The sequence below is a fragment of the Molothrus ater genome, chromosome 4 (assembly GCF_012460135.2).
Source record: "Molothrus ater isolate BHLD 08-10-18 breed brown headed cowbird chromosome 4, BPBGC_Mater_1.1, whole genome shotgun sequence".
NCBI lineage: Eukaryota > Metazoa > Chordata > Aves > Passeriformes > Icteridae > Molothrus > Molothrus ater.
In genome coordinates, this window is record NC_050481.2 from 43107218 (window position 1) to 43126456 (window position 19239).

Sequence of the window (19239 nt, forward strand, 5' to 3'; positions counted from 1 at the left end):
TTTTGTTGTTTGGGGTTTTTTTGTTGTTGTTTTTAGGTTTTGTTGGGGGTTTTTTGTTTGTTGTGGGTTTTTGGGTTTTTTTTTTTGTAATTCAGCTTGAAAAAGACTTTGGTCTACTTCCTCCCAACAATAATCTGATACATTTGTTATGACTCCTTCTGCTGAACAGGAACTTTCACATTGTTGTCATTTACACCCTCCAAATAAGGCTAATTTTAGCAAGATGCTTTTAAAAAGTTGCTGCAAACTTGCCACTATTTACTTCTGTCAAAGGTTACATTCAAGAGAAAAGAAAGTGCCAGAAAAAACTCTGGAAAATAGCTATTTTTTTACCAGTTTTCATTTTAATAACTAGGAATGTCTCAATTTCTACAGATCAGAAAAATCATACATAGAAAAAGTAGCTACCTAACACTCTACTGCCAGTAAGAACAAGCACATGACTATTTCTTTGACTTAATGAGCCTTGTTAAATGCAAATTAAAAATAAAAACAACAACAACAAAAAACCAACAAGAAAACCAAAAGAAAAACCTCAGAGTATTATATACAAAATATACAAAATTATGAAATATTACACAGTTTTGTATTTCTTTTGATACTAATTGGTTCTGTCTGACTGCTGCATTTTCCATCCTTTGAGTAATATGACAGCTCTAAATTTTCAGGGAAAATATCAAAATATGTACCAGGCTCCAACAAATACCTAACATTGAAATCTGTTGAAAAACCTGTGAGTAGAAATCCTGATTTAATTCAATGTTGTGAAATCATCTTCTGGAATGGAATCCTGGACTGGGTCAACTTGCTGGGAGTTTCATAGCAAGAGGACACACTGCCATTGTCTTTATGGTATTTAAAATATCTGCTGCAAGATCTACAGTTACCAAGGTGATGCAAAACCTTAGTGTCCTTTTAAGAAGACAACTATGGATGAAATAATGAGAAGCACTATCTGCTATGTCACAACCTGGAGTAGAAGAGCTGTTTTTCTCCTTGCTTAGTTTTGCTCTAACCTGTGGAATAATGCAGTTTGGTAGGTTGGCTTTTGTGCAGTAATTTTTGGAGCAAGGCTTGGCACTGGGCAGCATGATTTGCATATATCTATGTGGACATTTTATTGCTGGCAATGATACATCAGTCTATCTTTTCCTGAAGACTTCTGGTGCTCGTGCATTTGCTGCCTATCAGTTGTTGTAACTTGGCTCCTCTATTCACCTGGTGAGGAGGGAGCTGTCATACTTTTTAAGTGCAAAGGGTTGCTGGCTAAGAAACCAGTTAATTCTGTGATTTGTTTTTAGTTAATAATACAAAAATCATTCAGGAAATGAAGAATCTGACTGTACAACTTCTGAGTACCCATTAAGGTGTCCAGATGCCAGCCAGAATTCCTAATCCCTTCAATATGTACCAACAAAGAGTATAACAAAGAGAAGCATCCACAAAAGGATTTCTCAAAAATGTGAAAAAAACCAGCCCTTCTAGCTTGTAATTCATATTGCAATTTACTTTCTCATATTAAAAGTAATGTATTGCATTGTATGGCTAATAGACTCAATTGATGAATCGTTAATGTAATGAATGCTGGAAAAATGAGCTTATGATGGAGTTAGTGTAGACTGTGAAATTTGATTTCCTTGAACTGATGTAGCATGGAGTTTATTATGATTTATGCCTACAGTTACTGCCATATCAAAATCTAACTAAGGTCACTGCTGTGAGGGAAACCACGTGTGATTTACCGATGGGAAAATTACACAAGGTTCTAAATTACACAGACCTTGGATTTCTACTCTACTAAATCCACATCACATATTTCTATTTAAATAAGCCCTCAAGGGCTTTGTTTGACTGATTGTTTATTTAACTGGAAAACATACCAGTGTAATATATTTACCAATATCAAATACAGAAAGAGATTCAGGCAATAAAAATTAAGACTATGTAGTTTCATTTTGTCATCTGCTTTTCATATCCTCCATTTATCTTCCCTGTCAAGTACCAAAAATTATGTTTTGATGATCACATAGAACAAAAAAATCACAGTGGCATATTATACTTCAAGATAAAAATGTACTTGGGTGTTAATAAGTGATAGACTAGTAAAAACATCATGTCTTCCCCCAAAAAAGTGCATTTCTGCACTGTTTAATCAACTCAAGTCTCAGACAAACCTTATCTTTCTTGCTTTACAAATTTTTTAGTCATGCTAAAAATGTTCACTTGTGAAGACAGACCTTTGGTATTTTTAAAGGTTCACTTCAAATAAATGTTTAACCATAGGATATCTGGGTTTATTATTTAGAAGTAAATTTTTGAGGTTTGTGTCTCTTATAATTTCCATGTACCAGAAATATATCTAACTGTCTCTGTTTCTCTCATGTAGGCCATATTTCTTTTGCCCATTTCTGCATTATAATGAGAATATAAACAAAAGCCAAATAAATAAAATAACTCTATTTTTCAACAAATGCTGATTTAAAGACAAGCATTTAAAAATTCACTGAAATATGAAACAAATGAATTGACTCCTTTGATTTTGGAAATATTCCAATAAAGGGCTTGTCCAACAAACAGTAGGAACCTTGACAAGGAAAAATAACACCAAAAGCCAAAGCATCTGAAAGAAATAAAATTATCTTGAATTCCAGTATTTTATGGAATGATTCTACAAATGATGAAATTTCCCTCTTGCAAAACACAGCAGAAAGATTAAGACTTCAAATAATTCAATTAAGATAAACATATTCTAAGATAATAGAGTTAATAGTACAGAAGCTAGGCTTAGACACTTGGAAATTTAGAGAATTTGTTCTCTGAAATTTATTTTCCAGCTACCAATATGCAATAAATACTACAGACAGACACTTCTGGAGTGCAACTTTTGCAAACCATAAAAGGCAGGGAATCTGTTCCTCCAATACCAGTCCACAAGTACTTCTACTTTGTCAATCTGGCAATTTTTTTTTCTCTTTCTTCCTCTCTCCTATTTTGCCCACAGATATAGTCAGAGACAGTGAAGCTACATCCACCCCGGACTTACTTGGAACTGCTGGGAGGAAAATTTTGTAGTTGAGCACTCCTTGACAGTGTAGAAACAGGAATTGCCAAGTGCAATTCTCTCTCCCTCTGAAAAAATCCAAAATTTTCCAAGATGCCCTGAGATGCCCTCAATCCTTATAAGAACCACCAAACAATGTGCTAATAAACCTAAGTTCTACATGCCAGAGAGCAGCCACTTCAGGATTTGGCCCTAATCTTCACTGTCCTGTTCATCTCAGCAAGAAAGGAGATGCCTTTGGAACACAGAAGGTCTCATTTCTGGCTTTATAGAGACAGAATATTTTCTGCCTCTGAGGACACCACAGGGGATTCCAACCAAAGCCCAGGCTCTTCTGTGGGACTAGAAAGGCCAAGAGTGAGAAGCATTGATGTTACCTAATCCAGTGATGTATAAGGTGCATGAGGCAGGTGGCTGGTGAGCACAGAGGTGAGAGCCCTGTGTGCCCTGTGTGGGCACCAAGACATGGAATAGCTTGAGACATTAGGATGTGAATGGTCCCCCTGATACTAGTACAGATGTAGATCAGCAGCATTAGAGATGTAGGCTGGCAATAACAACCCAGTTCAGTGGCTCCTGTTGTGTCACGCAGCAAAAAACACGGTGTAGACATGTGCTGGGGGAGTTGACCATAGCCATTAAGTCAGATAACTGTTAACTGTTAACTCTTTGGCTTTTATAACTGTTGACTCAAAGTGGGCAGTTTTGTACAACCATGTCCAGAACCATCTGAAGTTAATAGTACATCTCATCTCACAGATATTTTTTGCTAGACATTGCATCCTTTCCACTCAGATGAGGACCATTCAACCATAATAATTCACACACCCTGTTACCAATGAGCAAAAGTATTTTTTAGCAATACTCTGGACATTCCTCTCTGGGAACAGATTACATCAAATGCTGTCTTCTTGTGAAAATAATTGACAGAGATAAAGAACAAAAATGTAATACTACACAGGGTGAAAAAATGTCAAGAGTTAGAGAAAAGAAATTTCCTGAGCTTCAGAGCTTTCAGCCCAGAAATGCCAGAACTTTCTTCAGAACCCACTCAAAATTTAACTTTTTCCCTAAGCCCAAGCAGCAGTAATGGACCCTGAAAAGTACTGACCAGGTGAAACAAAGTGAATTCAAGTATAAAATGGGCAAGTTTTGTCAAAGCACATGTGAATTTATTCATAACACATTTTCAGTCTGAACACTGAGGTTTCTATGACCCTTGCTTAATCAGCTATTTCTCAAAAACTAAATTGCTTGTCAGTAGCTTAAAGATTACCGCATATTCTGAGCCCCTTTACCACAGAGGTTTAGTGATACTTCACTGGCAGCTTCCACAGTGTCAGCTTATTTCCATAATCCTATGGTAGATAAGGGGCCAGGACAATCACCTGAAATTCAGAAGGATTTCAAGAAGTGCAAGGCAGCCAAAACTGATTCTGGCCACTTATTTTGATGGCTGTTTGTCAGTCAGGTGGTAGGAATCACATCAGTTTCAGTTGTTCTGCACAGAGATTTGAAGAACTGTGTTTGGCTTCAGCACCTTATTAAAAAAAAAAAAAGAAAAAGAAAAAGAAAGGCTAATCTTAAGGGGTTTTTTTAGAGGCAGAAAGAAACATATTATCTCAAAAATGTACTTTCATATTGTGTGAATTTGAAGTATAAAACAGAATTTCATTGAGGGTTTTATTATATATTTTTGGGAAACAACTGTCCTTATTTTAAATTTCACTTGATACAGCATTGTAGTTTCTGTAAAATTTGGAGAGTAATCAAAATTAATTTATAACTATCACACCCTCATGCATAGGCATGACTATAAAAGACACAATTACTTCACTGAATTCTGATCACCATAGGTCAATGGGAAGCTTCAGGATAAACTCTTCAGTATTTTAAACATAGCTTTAACTAATTCTTATACAAAGGCCAGGGAATAAATTTCCTTTGTTATCCACTTTTTCTTTCTTCTCTAGTCTTCTTTCCCTAAACCCAAATACACCATGTCCATATCTTTTTCTTCATGTTGGGAAAAATGCTCTAGGCACACCACTAGTATGGTCCCATAAGTTAAGAAAATTTTCTTTGTGAAAGTGTTGGAAGCTGCCTTCCTATCATGATGTTATTTTTCATTGAGCAATACTACTTCAGACTACACAGAGCTGCAGTCTGCTTTTAACTCTACGTCTTTGTTTTTTTCTCCTGAGTTGTTGCTGAGCCTCTGACTGAATGTTTCAATGGAAATAGTTAAGATAAGGTGTTTTTAACAATATATACCTTCTTTTTAAAGTTATTTTTATTTTCTAATATCACTTAGGGGAGTATTTCCTGTCTAAGATTTGGGAAAAGCTAGTGTAAAGGTAGTCAGCATACGGCAGATGCTACAGTTCAGAGGCAAATCTCTAAGCAGTATTTCATCACTTCAGGAGTTTAGGAGTTATAAATTATCTTGTGGAAGAGTCTGTGTCTCTGCTGGCTGCATTGAGAAGCACTTCTCTCCTTTTTGCCCCTACAATCCATATTGTAGTAACTGACTGACCCCTTCCCGTAAGTGCTAAGATTTTCTGTAACTGCTGTGTGTGGTGTGACAAATACCAGCTCCAGGGCATCCTGACACACCTTCCCCCACTATCTCTCCAGGTGGTTGTGCCAACATGCTTTCTTATGTAAAATGCAGCATTTCAGAGCAACAGGTTTGAGCGTTCTAATCTTGTTGCAATGCTCTTATTTGATCAACAGTGACCAATTTGGCATAATCCTACCTGTTTCTTCAATATGTGAAATCATCATGTAAATAACTGTACATATATCCTGAGTAATTGAAGAGTTTTGTCTATTTTATTTCTGTACTATGCACTTCTGGCCAGTTATCACAAACCTGGCCAGATATCATGTGTGATGTACCATATATCATGTATCACAATGTTATATGGTATATGTTATATGATATAAATGTCAGTTTGTTTATCTGCAGAATAGCATCAGAACCATTCCAATTTCCAGAGGTTGGCTGGTATTTTTCCTGCAAAAAATTTGCTTTTATAAGAATGTAACAATGTTTTATAACAAGGCCAAATCAAAGACTTTGAGCCATTCTTGAAGAAAAGTTAAAAGGTCAAACCTAGTAACACTCAAGTTAAACAATAAAGTAGAAGCTGCTCCTCGCATCCTTTACCTTGTACATGCAGTTCTTGCTATATTAACTGGGGGGTGAAGTCTGTGTGTCCAAGTTCATTTACCAGGAGAAAGTTGCATGTTCCCTGAAAAAGGTTCAAAAGTTATGAAACAAATATAAACAGATACACTGTTTCTGAATCTGTGGTACTTATTACCTAGGGCGTAAACATATTCCAATAGAATGAATCTTTATCATTTGACAAGTGGCATGAAAAACCCTGACAAAAGGAATAACAAGAACAAATCTTATGAGGAGCAGAGCAGCTGAGGGAGCTGGGTTGTTTATTCTGGAGAAATGGAGGCAGGGGAGACCTTGCAACTCTCTACAACCACCTGAAAGGAAGTTGTAGCCAGGCGAGGGTTGGTCTCTTCTCTCAGGCAGCAAGCGACAGGATGAGAGGAGATGGACTCAAGCTGTGCCAGAAAAGGTTTAGATTGGATATGATGTTTAATGGTAACATGTTCAGGTTAATGGCTGGACTTAATTATCCTAGAGGTCTTTTCCAAACTTAAAGATTCCATAATTCTAATAAATTATAGGGGTGGTTTTTATCATATGAAGGGGTTAAACCAGCAAAGAAGTACTGTGGAATTGTGGAAGAAAACAATTTTGAAACAACAAAGTAGTTACAAGTTACATGCTTGTAACTACTCTTGATGCTCTTGTGTATTACTGGTGTAGATATGTTATGTTTGAAAATTTATTATTATACCATATTTTATGGTAAAAAGTGGTATTATTTCCCTTTTCCTATTATAAAAAGTCGATTTTGCCATGCATCTTACTGAATATTTTCATTAGAAGAAAACTGATAAGAAAGTCAGTTGGCTTTGATACAGTCCTATTTGGTTTGTGTGTAATTTTCAACAAATAATGTACAAAGACCTGTATGGTGAATTGCATGAGAAAGAGTTGATGCCCAAAACCCACTTTTTGCCATCAGTGCCTTTAGCCCACAGTAACATGGGTTGAGCCCAATCTCCACATCTTCATCCCATATACCAGACTCTTCAACTGGAAGATTCTGCCACCTTGGCTATAGCTGTCCTAGCAACCAAGCTGTTATATCACCAATTTTCAGTTATTTTCCTGCCTACATATCAGTATTTAATTTATGTCTACAAATCTGTGGACTAAACTTTAAAATAAGCATTTAAAGTACCTAAATGTATTCTTTGATTTTGTATTATATTAAAATGAAGCCCACAGGAAACTACCCTTAAACAAGTAAGATATAATTGGAAAACACAAATAAATCCACAAAGCCTTCCACATCTAACATGGTGGTTCAAACACAGGCCAGGTAGCTTGTATGGAAAACGTTTGAGTTTTTGGGTAACTCCACTGACTGTAACAGAAATGTTTACATATTGGAAGTGAAATGTGCTTTCAGGTTTTAATGGATGAGGCTGAAAACTGACTCTGTTACTTGGGGATATAAAAAGTAATTACGCTGGTATGATTCTAGTCCTCAGTGACTGGCATTCTTCATGGGAAATAAATTTAGAACTTTATTTGCAGTTTCAGTAGATAGGTCAAAACCTGTGTAGGCATGGCAATTTAATTTTCCTGCCCCTACATCCTAGTCAAGTCAGAGCAGTAATCTGCAGAATTATTTCTGGTTATACCTTTACAGAGGATTTAATTTCCGGACTGTTGAGGCAGCAGTCTCCATGAGCCTGAAATGCAAATGAAAACTATCAGAGAATTTTTAGAAAGCTGTGTTTACTGAAGCTTTACATGACAATTGCATCAGATGGAACTTTTATCTAAACCTAAGTTCTGTTTACAGCTGCATTTGCCCATCAACTATTTTATCAGTCCAAGACAGGCCAAAATCTGTGTCAGGATGTTGAGCAACTGATTGCTACCTGGACAGCAATGCTTTAGCTTGGCAGATACTGATGAATATGAAGCAGAGTTAAAGTGCATTGTCACTTGCATCTGAAAGTTCTCCTGACATCAGCTGTAGGACTTGAACTTGGCTGCGATGAATCACAAGATGTACCAGAGTAAAAGCATCTCTGGGGACTGAAAGGATAAATGTATTTTCTTCCAACTTTACTCATTGGTGGTAATGCCAAAAGATGATAATACACACAATGAATCACATCAGCTATAACTACAAAGGAAACATATTCCATGGTTGGTTAATTCTTAATTGATTCTGATGCTCTGGCCTAAAACACAGAATAAAAATATGCCACTGATCAAGAGTCTTGTGAAGTCCACACTTTATGCACATTTATGGATGCCATCCAAACAGCAGCAGAACTATGAGAGAAAGGTGGGCAGAAAGGGGCCAAAATGGGAGTGGCAAGCAGAATGGTCAAATCCAGGGGTGACATTTTCCACTCATCAGCTTCTGCCTCCTCTAACCTAAGAGGTGATATAAAAAAAAATCTTGATGCCCTGGGTTTTGTGGATAAGAAATGGGGGCAGAAAATCTAGCCATTCACTAGCAAGAAAGTGGCAGAATTGGAGAAACTTAGGAACCAGTAGATCTGTACCCACTGTTCCCTTTCCCTTGGGGTAAAATGCATTTCTGTTTTTGGTAACCCCATGTTATTTTCAACCCATATTTTATCTTTCACAAAACAAATTAAGCTTTCTCTCTTCTCTGCAGGCAAGAAAAGGATATGCTGAGAGCTTCTGTAGCTCTGGAGCAGAGTCCTCTTGCTGTGGCCTTTGTGGGGCTTGTTTGACAGTTGTCCACATTTATTTCTATGCCTCCATGAGGCTAGTCCCTGCTTGTGAAGAATTGCTGGAATACCTTGATCAATATAGAATACCTGGGCATTTAATATTTATGGTGTATCTGAAATAATATACTAGCACCTCTAGTCATTTGCACATTGGTATAAACACTGAGAAGTTTCTCTTTTTGCTCTGAATATGATAGCTGATGAGAGTATGAAAGATGGTTAGAGATACTACTAGAGATACTTGCTCTTTATCTTCACACTGGTAAACTGGGAAAATCATCTCAGTGTCATTTCTTTTTGCTCTTGCAGAAGGTAATTACATACCAGGTGGGCCAGTAGTTCATTAACATAACTACTCTGTGTCAGAGTGACAGAGAGGAAACACATCTCTGGCAATAGGTAAGGCAAAAGATGGGAAAAGGAATTTCTGACACAAGGCTGAAAACTGTGTGTCACTGAAAATATTCCCTTGTGCAAATCTGAGGATGCAGCAAAGTCGTGAACTACAGACACACAGAGCTTGAGATAAACAAAATTCAGTGCTTCGGTTTCCGTAAGTGGAGCCTTTGTCTTTGAGCTACTGTACGCGCTGGGCCAGGAAACAAACAAAACGGGGGGGAGGCGATCTCAGACAGAGCTCGCTTTATGCTTCCGATCTGGTCTCCCCTGAACGAAAGGGCAGAGCGATGTAACGCTCGGTAAGACAGCAAGCACACCGTGCGGGCTGCGCGCTCGGTGCCGCGGGGCGGAGGCTGCGGCCGGGGGCGGCGGGGCCGGGGGCGGCGGGGCCGTGCCGGGCCGTGCCGGGCCGTGCCGTGCCGTGCCGTGCCGGGCCGTGCCGTGCCGTGCCGTGCCGTGCCGGGCCGTGCCGGGCCGTGCCGTGCCGTGCCGTGCCGGGCCGTGCCGGGCCGTGCCGGGCCGTGCCGTGCCGGGCCGTGCCGTGCCGTGCCGGGCCGTGCCGGGCGCGGAGCATCCCTGCGGCCGGGGCGGCATGGCAGCTGCCGGGGAGGTGGAGCCAGCCGCTGACCTGCCGGCATCGCAGCACGGGCGCATCATCTGCCGGCAATAAACCCTCCCTTCGTCCTTCCCACCTGCGCCGGAAAAGGCCAGGAAAACATCAAATGAAATTATACGATTAAAAAAAATAACAATTGTTTTCAGCAGCGGGGCGGAGCGCGGCGGGGAGAGGCCAGGTGCGCAGGGCCGGCTCCGCGGCGGGGGCCGTGCGTGAGGAGCCCGGCCGGGCGCTGCCGCCATGGAGCACATCCGGATGCCCAAGGTGGGTCCCGCCGGCCGCGGCTGCATCCCCGCTCCGAGTCCGGCTCCGGCCCGGGGGAGCCTGGCCCTGCAGCCTTGCGGGCCTGTACGGGCCTGCAGCTGGCGCTGCGGACTGCTTGCCGGCCAGTTTGCCGTGATTCCTGCCCTGCGGGATGGGCTGGTCGGGACTCTCGCTCCGTCCCTCTGTTACCGCAGGCACTGCCCGTCAGCTGCAGGCATCCCGAGTGGCAGCTGGGGTACTGCTTCTCGGATGCCCGTCGTGTGCCCCGAAACGTCAGGCTCGGCGATGAATTGATTTAGTGTTTCTATGCGTATGTTTGATCTTTAGCCGACGTAATCCGTTTTTTTTCTACAGCTTTCTAAGCACTAGGCCTGTATTTGTTTCACAAAATTGCCTCGTTACTCTAAAAAATAAAATAAAAATACAGTTTTAACACAGAAAAGGTTTAGATTAAACGTAATCACAAAAAAAGTGAACCTGAGCAATATGTTAATTTGAAATGGGGTGGGATATATTATAAAAAATTTTGGGATTTATTATAATAAATAAATATTTTCTTATTTATTTATTTATTTAATAATCCAACCCCTTGAAATTAAGAATTTATTTGTATTTATTATCAATATTTAATATGATGACATGAATTTGAGATCAGGGCCTTGTTATTTGCCTATTTTTTTGGCCTTTAGGTGTTAAGCTGTAAATCTAGTAAGAAGATAGGCATTTTAACAACTGCCTTTCTTCTAATCTCATTTCATTACCTGTTATCTCCTTTTTTGGGAAGGAAGAATTTCAGAACAGTATGGCTGTGTCCTCCTGCAGGTAGGTACAATTAGTGGAAGTTGTCTGTACAGATGCTCCTGACCATTTGCTGAAGAATGCTGAAAGCATGAATGAGAAAAATGTTAAAAACAACTAATAAGGGTGGAAAAATATAAAAATAAAAAAATGGTTGTGTTTGCTGCCAGTGGGAGACCCAGGAAAGTCCCTGTTGCAGGCAATGAAGCTTATCTGTTTTCTTTTCTACAACCAGGTCCTGGTCCAGAAAATATTACTCTGCATATGTAAAACCCATTTCTGTAACTGGTACTGTGAGAAGGCACTGTACCAATGCCTCAGGTCACTGAAAATCTTGACTCAGTGTGAGGTGATTCTGCAGTCCTGCATCCTGGCAGTCTCTTACATTATAGCTATGCTGAAAGGTATCTGATATAATAGAGCAGTTTAGAAAGAATGATTTAAAAGTACAAGGGGTACAAAAATCCTTTAAAATTTCCAATATAAATGTAGAAAATCAACATGTTTTGATTGACTACTAAAATACTTAAACTCTCCTGTTACTCCTAAATACACTGAAAAAACAGTGTATCTAAAGCTCCCTGACAGAATTGATACCATTGATGTTTTTTTTGATCCCTCATCTTAAAATAAGTCACCAGTACTTGTTGGGGTTTTTTGTTTTGTTTTATTTTTACTGAATTTGGTTTTGATAATTTGTAACTGAACATTAAATGTTTTCCAATGCCTGTAATGTAAAAATAGGTAAGGGAAATCTCATAGTACCATATGTTAGCCTCTGGTGTCACATTTCCTGACTCCATACAAACTTGTCCTGAGAGAAATTTGAGAAGTGACTGCCCTGTTCTGCAAAGGTATTAATCTCAGAATAATGACACTTTCCTGGTTCACAAACCCAGCCACATGGAAAAGCAAGGTAAATCCCATACTTAGCAAGATAATAAACATACTAATATCTCAAAACAAAATTCTTAGCCCAAGTAAAAGCTTTTCCTTCAAAGGGAGGTCTATATTACATAACACCCATTAGGTCTCAGCAATTGTTTTAAGTGAAATATGACTGTAGTGATTTATGGTTCATAAATATTAAAATTAATCTGATAAAACATAACAGACATTGAAAAAGCAGAAGGTAATTACATACCAGGTGGGTCAGTAGTTCATTAATATAACTACTCTGTGTCAGAGTGACAGAGAGGAGAGAGCATTTAGACCTGGCCACGTTCTGCAGCTTCTCAGCATTTACAGTTGTATTAGGTTCCAGCTCTTCCTATTAGTGTCCATTTATGGACCTCTCTGTGTGAGTAGCCAGAGCTCTTTATAGACAGGATGACACTCTCTGGCTCCACAGCCTGCATGGGAGCAAGCTCCAGAAGATCACGGCTTCACAAAAATTCTGACTATTGAAAAGTCTTGAGTAGCTTCCTTCAGTATTGCTTCCTTCTAGCTTCAAGGATTTGTTCAATAAATATTCCATGTTCACCCTACCCATGCCTTCACAGTGAATCTTGATCACAGCCCTCCAGATTCTGATAATTTCAGAGAAATGTCATCAATGACCCCAGGACCTCTTTCCTATGTCCAATCCATTGTTCTGTAGATATGTATTAGGTTGTTTTTCTTGGAGGTATTCTACCATGTCTGTCTGTGTTGAAGCTCCTATGTGTTTCCTTTGCCCACACAAAGTTTTGCAAGACTCCTCTGGAGCAGGATTTCCCACTGCAAAAGCCATTCTGGTGCTTTCCCAACAGACTGTACATATCCACCTGCTAACACACTATTTGGTGTGCTGACCACTATTGTTCTATCATTACACTCTTGGTAGAAAACAGGGTACATAGGCACTGTATTTTCACAAAGTAAATGTCATCCTATTTATGAAGGCCATAATTTAAGTTTAAAAGTTGGAAACCATCCCTCATTGCTGAATAGAATTATATATAACTCCCATACCCTTTAAAAATTAAAAATTAGTAAAACCAGTGACTGACATGAGTTTGGATTGGGCAGCAAGATGGTTTAGGATAACTCTCCAAACCCGAAATATGACAAACAGCTCATAACATTCAGAAAAAAAGAAATCAGCAATACTTCTGAGAAGATTAGAAGCATGTTTTAGGAGCATGTGTAGAGATTTGTCTGGCCAGGGACAGGATGAAAGATCCAGAGCTCTCTAGATATGTTCATATAATTTGTGTTTGTACATTGTCAGCAGGCCTATTGATGGCCCTCTAATAAAGAACACATCAGTTTTTCCCTGGTGTACTAGCTGTCTTCAGTGGGCTTAGCCCAGTAATTCTTTTGGCTCAGTGTTAACAGAATACTTGGGATGACTTGAGTTGCTCGAGTGCTTTCATTTTTGTGATGTTACAGTGAAGTACTTCCTTTCAATGATGCCTCTCTCAGGCAGAATTTAAGATCTGCTCCCACGTTAGTGACAAATCGCTCTACCAGATGTATTGCTTCACAGAAAAAATTTCCAGCATGTGTAAGTGAGCTGTGTGTTTGCTTTTGTTTTTAATCAATTTTACATAATTCTTACTTTCTAATAAAATTTTATAACATGTCCTTTTTCACAAAGTCTCCATCGGAAACCCATGTGATTTATATCCACTTTATATATGTATGTATATATATATATATAAAGTGGATATAATGTAAATGGCAAAACATTTGTCAAGATGTCTATCCAGGTCAGTAGCAAAATTGAACCCAGCATGCCCAGTCTTTACTTTCCTACGACATGTTCTGGGTTGCTGGATCTCCATGTTTTTTTTTGAGGTAAGTTGGCATATTCTACCACTGCTCTCTGTGTGCCTTCTATTGAGATAAAGTATGATATTATAGTTATGTTCTCTGTATCCAAGCTACTATCCAAACATTTGGAAAAGTTTGATTTATTTCAGTTATGCAGAAAGGTGGCAGCAGCCCTGAGGTGGGATTGGGAAACACCTGGGGATGTGAAATGGTTTTTTCCCCTGCTGGAATGGGGAATGGAGTGCCACAGACACTTCACTATAGTACTAGAGTTTGGCTAAACTTGCGTTTAGTTTGCTACTTTGGAAAGGTACAGGAGGTGAGGCTGGCATGGCCTTTTGCCTTTTTATGGTGTTTTGGGTCATCAGGTTACAGCAAACACGTTATGCCACATCTTTTAAGTGCCAAGTTGATTTTCTGCTTTTCGAGTGTTGTGTGAAGGTGGTTTCTGTACTTTCCTCTAAGTATACAACTTAGAGCAGCGTGTCTTACAATTCAGCTGGTGTTTTCTGATTTCATAACTGTTTCTCATTTTACATCATGGTTAACCTGTTCTGGGTCCAGTAATGTTTCATGGCTTCAAATATGTCATTCTACTTCACTGCTTTAGTCAAATGATGCATTAAAACATATACACTAATCCTGGACTCACTTAACTCTGATTTTGTGAGTTATGGATTTTTTTCTTATTAATAAATCTTCCTTATTTAGAATGAAATTTAATTTTCTTTGGGCTCCATTTATTCCATCTTTGTGCTATGAAAGTTTGACCCAAAGGATAAATTTAATACAAGTGAGCTTTGTAGTATTCTATGCCCAGAAAATGTTCTGTGGTTACATCAGACTGAAGATGGATATAATGAAAATAAGAACTGCAGAAAATGTCCAGATATTGTGGGATTTGACTTAAAATATCTGTTTGAAATTGTGCTATAAAATATTTGTTTTGAATTAGAGTCATCAAGCTACCTTCCTAGTGTGTTTCGATTTAAACAAAGTCTTATAACAGTCATTATTCTCAAAATATTTAGTCAAAAATGGTCAGAAGATCACACAGACTTTCATACATTCAATAATGTGACACTCAATAAAGAGGTAGCGGGATAAAGTCACAAAACAAGCTCTAAAAATCATCGGTAGTCGTGTGTTTTAATTTGTTGTCTTGGTATTTATGTCTAAACTGCTAACTCCAAACCTTATTGCACTTGAAAAATAGTACTGGAAATCATTAAGACAGCATGTCTGCAGGGTCCTCTTTAATTTTTTTTTTTGCATAGTAGGAGACTGAAGTTGGAATGAAGGATTTGAGAAGTTAGGCTTTGGGGTGGTCAAGGCTGGAATCTCTAGGCCTGCTGTTAATGGATCCAAGTGAGTGGTATTTGAGCCATTGCTGTCTGTAAACCTAAGGAATGTTCTATTTGCAATAGAAAATGCACACTGACATTTCCTGCTGTGCAGGTGTATTCTGCTGAGAAAGACAGGTCCCTACTACCAGAAAAGGAGTCCTACAAATCCATTTTTAATGCAAATCTCTCGTGGCCTGCACAGCTGAAATGACTTGGTACTGCTGCTCTAAAATATGCTGCTGAACAGGGCATGGTTTTAAACATGTAACAGAAAAGCCTGTATCAAATACATGAGTTTAAAGATGTATTTCTTATTTGGCTGCATGCAGAATTCTTTTTCCCTATATATCTTTTCAGAGCCAAATTGGAACAAATTTGGCAAATGTATTTAAGATTTACTGCCTTGAGGAAGGCCTGTTTTTCCTAAATTAAAACTCTTAGATAGGATTTTTAATAGGATACACTTAGTTGCTCTCTTCTCCTTTTCCAGATAAATGAGATCTAATACAGACTGAAAGAGAAAATGTTATGTATGAGCCTTGTGTTAGTGTTGGCACCATATTGTAATGCTCTAAACTCTTGTAATAGGGTCTTGGTTGTTGCTCACATCACGCAGCTGCTACTCAGGTGTATCTGCTAATGTGGTGCTGACCTCACTCTTTACAGATCTTAGCAGACAACAGTTTCTTTTTAAAGCCAAATTATTAGGTAGTTTGTTGTCTGTCTTGCTATTATGAATCATTCATTAATTTTTTTCAGCTCTTTTCCTCCATTTCACTTTAGTTCTTTAGAAAATTAAACTTGTTTAGATTTTTCTTGAATATTTTCCCCCATCCTGCCAGATTTGCCCTGAGGAAACTTTTTACAATGCATCTCTTAAGGTATCATTGCTTAAATTTAATTATTTACTTTTGGCTTTGTTTGAGTCTTTTGACATATGCAGCCATCTAACTTCACAGACTGTGCATTATTTTACTGCACTTGGGAGATCTTTTCAGAGAGGGAAATATAAAAATGTAACATGGATCAAGTACAGTTTTTATGATTCTTATGAAATAGAATGGAAACCACATTAAAAGGCAGCATCAATTGGCAATTCAGTTTTCTTTTATTCTTACTCCAAGAACATGCAAAAAAGATCACTTATTATATATTTTGTTTAACAAGTACAACACTACTATCTTTGTGTTGGAAAAAAAAAGTAATAGCATTTGGTCTTTTACATGTAGTCTTTTTTCCCTCTCAGGAATTATGCTAAACACATGGACAGCTGGGGTCAACCAGGGTGAAGAAAGCTCAAATATTCCACTTGGCCTCCAACCATACCAGCTGTGCTCCTTTTTCTCATTAGGCTCAGGCTTTTGGCTTTCACAAGCTCTTCCCTTAGCTTTTGTCTGCCGGCAGTGCTACGGCCAGTGAGAGTCCTGTCACGAATTCCCAGGATGCAGTTTCTTCTTGCTTTTACTCCTGTGGGTAACCTCATGAGGAGAGTAGGGAAGGCAGCAGAAATCCCTGGTCAGCCTAGGAGGCCAAGGGGATGGACAAGAAGAAGTCTCTGTAGGGCTAAGTGTGTGCCCCTAGGGCCCAGCCTTGGCTTTGGGTCAACTTTTTCAGCAGCAGAGAAGTTTGTGGAAGTGGCCTTTCTTTAACCTTGGAGAATCACTGAAACTCATTTGTGCAGCCAAATTTCAAGGTACTTTATCAGCTTATACATGAAACTTGCTTTTATGGGTTGTGGTAGAGCAATGAATTTCAAGTGTCTGAACAATAGAGAAGCTCCTGAGGATGGGGCCTGAGTGAGGACATTCCCTGCTTACCTTTAATTGGCAGCTTTCTCCTGGCTGGGAGGGTTTTCTGGCCTTTCTCCTTGGGATAAGGAATTAGAAGAGATGAATCAGCCAGGGCTCCTCCTAAAGGAACAGGGAACACTTGGTGACATAGGAGCTGATCTCTTTTGTTCTTGGCTGACAAATAGGCTTTTCAGCTTCTTCAAGATGCTCAGTGATAAAGAGCAGGTCAGTGATGACCATGGCAGAATTAGCTGTTCAAGTGTCTTCCTCTTCAAGTTATGTGTAGGAAGCAAATACATAGACTTATGTGACTGTGGTCACAAGGGTTTTCAGGATGAAGAAGAGACGAGAATGTTGACTCCATGATCAGAAGGCTTGATTTATTATTTTATGATATAGGTTACATTAAGACTATACTAAAAAGCAATAGAAAGGAAAAGGTTTCTTGAGATGCTAGCTAAGCTAAGAATAGAAAAGAATGAATAACAAAGATCTGTGTCTCAGACAGAGCAAGAGCCAGCTCTGCCATGAGTGGTCAAGAAATCCAAACACCCACAGGAGACCAATCACGGCTCTACCTGTTGCATTCCACAGCAGCAGATAACCATTGTTTACTTTGGTTGCTGAACTGCAGCTTGTCACAAGGAAAAATCCTAAGAAAGGATTTTTCATGAAAGATGTCTGCGACATGTCACCTTTTTTTATTTAGTTAAATTAAAAGGAAAAAGTGTTTGTAATTTTCTCTGCTGTACTCATGCCGAAGAAAAAGACAAACACTTGACAGGTTATCTGTTGCCAGTCAAACTCCACTCAAGTGCTCCTGTGGAATGCACTGGGAATTTCTTCACCTGTAGAACATAAAATTCTATCATATTACTAAAACAATTCTATAATATAAGAAAATGCAAAAACAATGCAAAGAAAATTCAAGTCCAAGCAGCTGAGTTTCAGGAAAAGTCCATGGCTCGAAGATGTTCCTCTTTGCCATATCTGAAAGTTTCTTTTGGTCCTGAAACAGGCTTGCTACAGAAAGGTCCATCAATATTTATCAAAAGTCCATTGACAGTCTTCAAACAATTTTTAGAAAATTAGAAAATTTCTGAAATGTCTTGCCACAGCCCTTCATTGAACAACTTGGGCTGAAGCCAATCCCTGGCTCCTCAATGCCTCTGAGCTGCTGCCAGCTCTTTCACCCTTTTTTATTCAATTTAATAATTTTTTTTTTAATTTTTTTTTTTTTTTTTTTTTTTTTTTTTTTTTTTTTTTTTTTTTTTTTTTTTTTTGTCTTGTCGGAAAGAGCAGCAGCAGCAGCAGAGGAGCCAGAGAGAGGCCCTTGGGGGCCCTGGCCCATGTGGAAGGATCAGGAACCCCAGACCTGGCCCACAGAAAGGTGGCCCAGGACCAGAAGGGGGAAGCAAAGCCCCCAAACCCAACAGGAGGCCGGGAGGTGGCCCTGGCCCAAGCAACCAAACCAGACAGCCCAGGCCCAGCCCCCGAGGCAGGCTCTGCATTGGCACAGACCCGCACCCTGCTGCCAGTACAATGGCAGAAGGGGTGACCAAACGCTTCCTTTCCCCAAAATCACCGAGGCATGCCGGCAGTGGGAAGACAGAAGCTGTCCCGAGAAACTTCGTCTCGGGTCTGGGGATGTCCTTTCCCCACAGCAGACAAGCGATGCTCGCTTCCTGCTGTGCCCTCTGCCTCTGCAATGCAAATGCACCAGGTGTTCCTCCCATCTGCCTCACGGCACCACCGCCACCCGCTCTGGGCTGGGGACCAGGGGCAGAACTTTCGGGACCCACCTTCCCCTCGCCGCTGGGGCGCGCGAGGGGCGGCAGAGAGATTCGCATCCCCCAGGGGGAAACCCCGGACCAAACACCCCCCAACCCGCCAAGAATGCTGATCTTGAAAACAGGCAGCCGCGCTGCGCCCACAGCCAGCTGTCGGGCCATGCCTCCTCCACGGAAGGACAGGCTGACGCCCTCTTCCCCTGTCCCAGCTCCCCCCGTAGGGGCAGCCCCGGGACAACCCGAAAAACTCGGGGAGGAAGTCACGCTGGATGCAGGAGGCGCCTCTGCTTCTGCCGCCGGCTCCAAGGCAGCCTCTGACGCAGACATGGAGAACGGAGTCCCCGCAGGGGCAGGCAGCGGGGCCGCCTGGGGAGGCGGCGGGGGCGGCGGGGGCGGCACGGGGTCGGCAGCTTCTTCTGCGCCGGACTCTGACATCGGCCGCGGAACCGCAGTCGCAGAAGGCGGCGGGACGGCCGGGGGGAGCGGTGGATCGCTGTTGCCCAGCAACATCGGCGCAGCCGCGGGAAGCGGTGTCTCT

The 19239-nt window shown here is 40.3% G+C and overlaps 1 protein-coding gene and 1 long non-coding RNA gene across 2 annotated transcripts in view; one reads left to right on the plus strand and one right to left on the minus strand.

Moving 5' to 3' along the window:
* Positions 1 to 4008: 4008 nt before the first annotated feature.
* On the minus strand, positions 4009 to 9628 carry LOC118686611 (uncharacterized). Its single transcript, XR_004980196.1, has 3 exons — positions 7865 to 9628; positions 6234 to 6318; positions 4009 to 4601 (listed from the first exon to the last, which is right to left on the minus strand). It is a non-coding gene; the product is annotated as an uncharacterized LOC118686611 (long non-coding RNA).
* A 377-nt stretch (positions 9629 to 10005) lies between these two features.
* MTMR7 (myotubularin related protein 7) overlaps positions 10006 to 19239 on the plus strand; it is a 44735-nt gene continuing 35501 nt past the window's right edge. Inside the window, exon 1 of the mRNA XM_036382903.2 lies at positions 10006 to 10220. Coding sequence (XP_036238796.1) covers positions 10197 to 10220 — 24 coding nt within the window. The 5' untranslated portion in view covers positions 10006 to 10196. The remainder of the gene's footprint in view (positions 10221 to 19239) is intronic.